The 3,823-nt window shown below is 64.6% G+C and overlaps 1 protein-coding gene across 1 annotated transcript in view; it reads left to right on the top strand.

The window, feature by feature from the left end:
- Window positions 1-1,769: 1,769 nt before the first annotated feature.
- The window catches only part of ACTG1 (actin gamma 1), a 2,914-nt gene continuing 860 nt past the window's right edge, over window positions 1,770-3,823 (top strand). The window contains exons 1-4 of the mRNA XM_030461988.1: window positions 1,770-1,848; window positions 2,228-2,360; window positions 2,454-2,693; window positions 3,020-3,458. Coding sequence (XP_030317848.1) covers window positions 2,238-2,360; window positions 2,454-2,693; window positions 3,020-3,458 — 802 coding nt within the window. The 5' untranslated portion in view covers window positions 1,770-1,848; window positions 2,228-2,237. The remainder of the gene's footprint in view (window positions 1,849-2,227; window positions 2,361-2,453; window positions 2,694-3,019; window positions 3,459-3,823) is intronic.

Genomic DNA, 3,823 nt, shown 5'->3' with positions numbered 1-3,823 from the left:
GGTCCCTGCACCCTGGGACGGTGTCACCTGGCCGTCACCTGTGCTGTCACCTGTGCTGTCACCTCTACAGCTCCCCTCCACACCCCCCCTCTCCCCGAGTCACCGGTGCCCACCCGGCCCCCAGCCCCAACCCTTCGTGTGCCTCCTGGGTCAGCCCGGGCCCCCTGTGCTGGCATGGGGATGTCAGACCCCTCAGGGTGGGGTGACATGTGGGACCCCCTGTCCCTCTGCCAGCCCCACCACCCCCTTCCCTGCACCTCGAACCCCCAGTCTGCTGCCACCCATCAGGCTGACCCACTCGTGGCACTGGGGGTACCGGGAAGGCCTGAACCTACCAGAGGGTGCTGGGGACCCCACGGGGGACACGGAGCTTCACAGGCACAGACATGGGTGATGGGAGGGCTGGCAGCTGCCCCCACCCCACAAACACCTGCTGTGGGGGGCTGGGGGACAGTGGGCTGCTGGCGTGGGCTCTGATGTGGTGTGTGGCTACCTGGCCTGGCATGTGGCTACCTGGCTCAGCACAGCGGGCTCTGGCACAGTGTGTGGGTGTGAGCCATGGCCCAGCCCGTGTCCCCAAGGTGGCTCAGCCACAAGGAGGGCACCAGGCTGTTGGGTGCCAGGGAGGTGGGGCCCTCCCTGGTGAGATGCTCAGGGTGCCCACTGGGGGACCACCCGTGGGGAGTCAGAGCCATTTGGGGAGCTCAGCACTGTTAGGCAGGAGGCACCCAAGGGTGCCCGGTGCTGTGGGGGGCCTGGTGCTGCCTGTAGGGTGCAGGTGCTGCCTGAGGGGGTGCCAGGTGTTACAGGGGGGTGCTGAGTGCTGTGGGTGGGGTGCCCATGCCATCAGTGGGGTGCACCACCATCATCCTCAGGAGGTGCTCTGTCACCATCATGGGGTGCATGGTCGTGCTGGAGCTGAGGCAGAGATTTTTTGGGGTGCTCAGTGCTACCTGCAGGGTGCACCGTGCTGCACTGGAGGCCTGGCCTGCTGAGGGTGCTGGGTTTGGGGGTGCCTATAGCCACGGGGTGCATGCACATAGGTGTAGCCCATAGGATACCTGCTGTTACCTAAGGGGATGCGTGGAGGGTCTCCTGGGGAGGCAGCTGCCAGAGTCCGGGGGTGCAGCCAGGGATGAGGTGGGGTCCCCAGCACTGCCTGAGGGGCTGGGCGGTGCTGTCAGTGGGGTGGTGGGCACCCGTGGGTCGTGGGTCACGACGGAGGTGCCAGAGCTGCGGGTGGGGGTCCCCGGTGCTGCATGGGGTTGCTGGGTGCCGTCAGTAGGGTGCACATGGGAGGGTGGGCTGCAGGTGCTGCCCAGGGGTGCCGGGAGCCGCGGGTGGGGTGCATGTACCACTCGTGGGGTACACATGGGTGGGTGGGGTGCACGTGTTGCCGGTGGGGTGCTGGGGGGGGGGCCGTGGTGCCACCTTCGGGGTGCGGGGCCAGGCCCGGCCGTGCCCGGCGCTACCGGAGGGGAGGTGGGGGTGGTGCCGGTGCCCGGGGGGTGCCGGTGTCGGGGGGTGTCGGTGCTGGGCGAGGGGTGCCGGGGGTCCCCGCCAGGGCCGGGGGTCGCCCCCCCCCCCCTCACCCCATGCAGGTTCCGGGGTGCCGCTGGGCGGGGGCAGCCCGGCAGCCGCCCCACGTGGCCGGGTCGGCGCCAACCAATGAGGACGCTTGTTTCTGAAAGATCTCCATATATGGCGATGTTCTCGGCTGGGGGGGCGGGGCCGCTGCCCCCTGGGTATAAAAGCGCGGGGCTGGCAGTCGTACGGCCTCACTCAGCCGGCGGCAGCGGATCAGGCGGCACCGTCTCCCCAGCGCCCAGAGCAGCTTCCCCCGCACAGGTACCGCACACAGGCCCCGCCGTCACGGGGCGGGGCCCCCGACGCCTTTTTCTCATGCGGGTGGTGGGTGGTGGGTTCGGTGCTGGTCAGCGGGGAGGGGGTTTCAGCCGTGCCCCCCCCCCCCCCATATTTCCCTTCCCCCTCGGGGCCGGTGGAAGGGTCTTGCCCGGTCGCGCGGGGCGTGAGGTGGGGCGCGCTGTGATTGGCTGAGGCAGCGGTGACGTCAGGGCGCGGGAGATTCAAACGGCGGGACCGGTGGTGTTGGGGGGGGGGGTTTGCGGCGGGACCCGCGGGCGCGGTGCGGCTGATGCGGGGCAGGGTCAGTCCCTGTGCGGGCAGAGGTGTTGGCTTCACTGACCGCCCCCCTCTGTTCCCGCAGAACCTCCGCCATGGAAGAGGAGATCGCCGCTCTCGTTATCGACAATGGTTCCGGCATGTGTAAGGCCGGGTTCGCCGGGGATGACGCCCCCCGCGCCGTGTTTCCCTCCATCGTGGGTCGCCCCCGGCACCAGGTAGGCGGGAGGGAGAGAGAAAGAAAGGAGGGAGGGGCGGTCCGGGGCGGTGCTGCCGCGGGCGTGCGCTGACTCAACCTTTCGGTTCCCCAGGGCGTGATGGTGGGCATGGGGCAGAAGGACAGCTACGTGGGGGATGAGGCCCAGAGCAAGAGAGGGATCCTCACCCTGAAGTACCCCATCGAGCACGGCATCGTCACCAACTGGGATGACATGGAGAAAATCTGGCACCACACTTTCTACAACGAGCTGCGGGTGGCTCCCGAGGAGCACCCCGTGCTGCTGACAGAGGCTCCCCTCAACCCCAAGGCCAACAGAGAGAAGATGACGCAGGTACTTGGGCTCCCCACTGCCCCTCACTCACCTGATCACAGAACTTCCTTTTGTTACGACATCTTAAACCTGAGTTTATTCATTTTATTTTTTTTCTTCCGACATTTTCAGGGTTCTGTACTCCTGGCATTTCTCCCCTGACGCCTCAGGTTTCTTTCATTTGTGTTTCTGCCTGCGTTCTTTGCTTTTTCCTTCACACACCGGTGTTTTTTTTGTTTTTTTTTGCATGTCAGCATGTGTGTTCTAACCTGGATGTGAGCAACCGAGCTCATTACTGCCTGCTAATTGGTTTTCTTTCTTTTTTTTTTTTAATCTCTTCATTCTAGATTATGTTTGAGACCTTCAACACCCCTGCCATGTACGTGGCCATCCAGGCTGTGCTGTCCCTGTATGCCTCTGGTCGTACCACTGGGATTGTTATGGACTCTGGGGATGGTGTCACCCACACTGTCCCCATCTACGAGGGGTATGCTCTGCCCCACGCCATCCTGCGCCTGGACTTGGCTGGCCGTGACCTGACAGACTACCTCATGAAGATCCTGACAGAGAGAGGCTACAGCTTCACCACCACAGCCGAAAGGGAAATCGTCCGGGACATCAAAGAGAAGCTCTGCTACGTCGCCTTGGACTTCGAGCAGGAAATGGCCACTGCTGCCTCCTCCTCCTCCCTGGAGAAGAGCTACGAGCTGCCTGATGGACAGGTCATCACCATCGGCAACGAGAGGTTCCGGTGTCCTGAAGCTCTGTTCCAGCCTTCCTTCCTGGGTAGGTGTTGGGCTGGGGGGGGATCCCGAGGGAGGGTGTTGGTGAGGGGACCCCAAGGGGGTGTTGGTGTGGGGAACCCCAAGGTTGGGTGTCGGCATGGGGATCCCAAGGAGAGGTGTTGGTGTGGGGGATCCCAAGGGGGTGTTGGTGTGGGAAACCCTAAGGAGAGGTGGTGGCGTGGGGACCCCAAAGGAGGAGGTGGCGAGGGCACCTCAAGGGGGTGGTGGTGTGGGGAATCCAAAGGAGAGGTGGTGGCATGGGGACCCCAGGGAGGTGTTGGTGTGGGGACCCTAAAGGAGGTATTGGTGTGGGGACCCCAAGGGGGTGTTGTGGTGTTGGTGAGTGCCAAACCAGGCACTGCTGGG

Source organism: Calypte anna, chromosome 18 (assembly GCF_003957555.1).
Source record: "Calypte anna isolate BGI_N300 chromosome 18, bCalAnn1_v1.p, whole genome shotgun sequence".
NCBI classification, from domain to species: Eukaryota; Metazoa; Chordata; class Aves; order Apodiformes; family Trochilidae; genus Calypte; species Calypte anna.
This window is presented reverse-complemented; position numbering and strand designations above follow the sequence as displayed.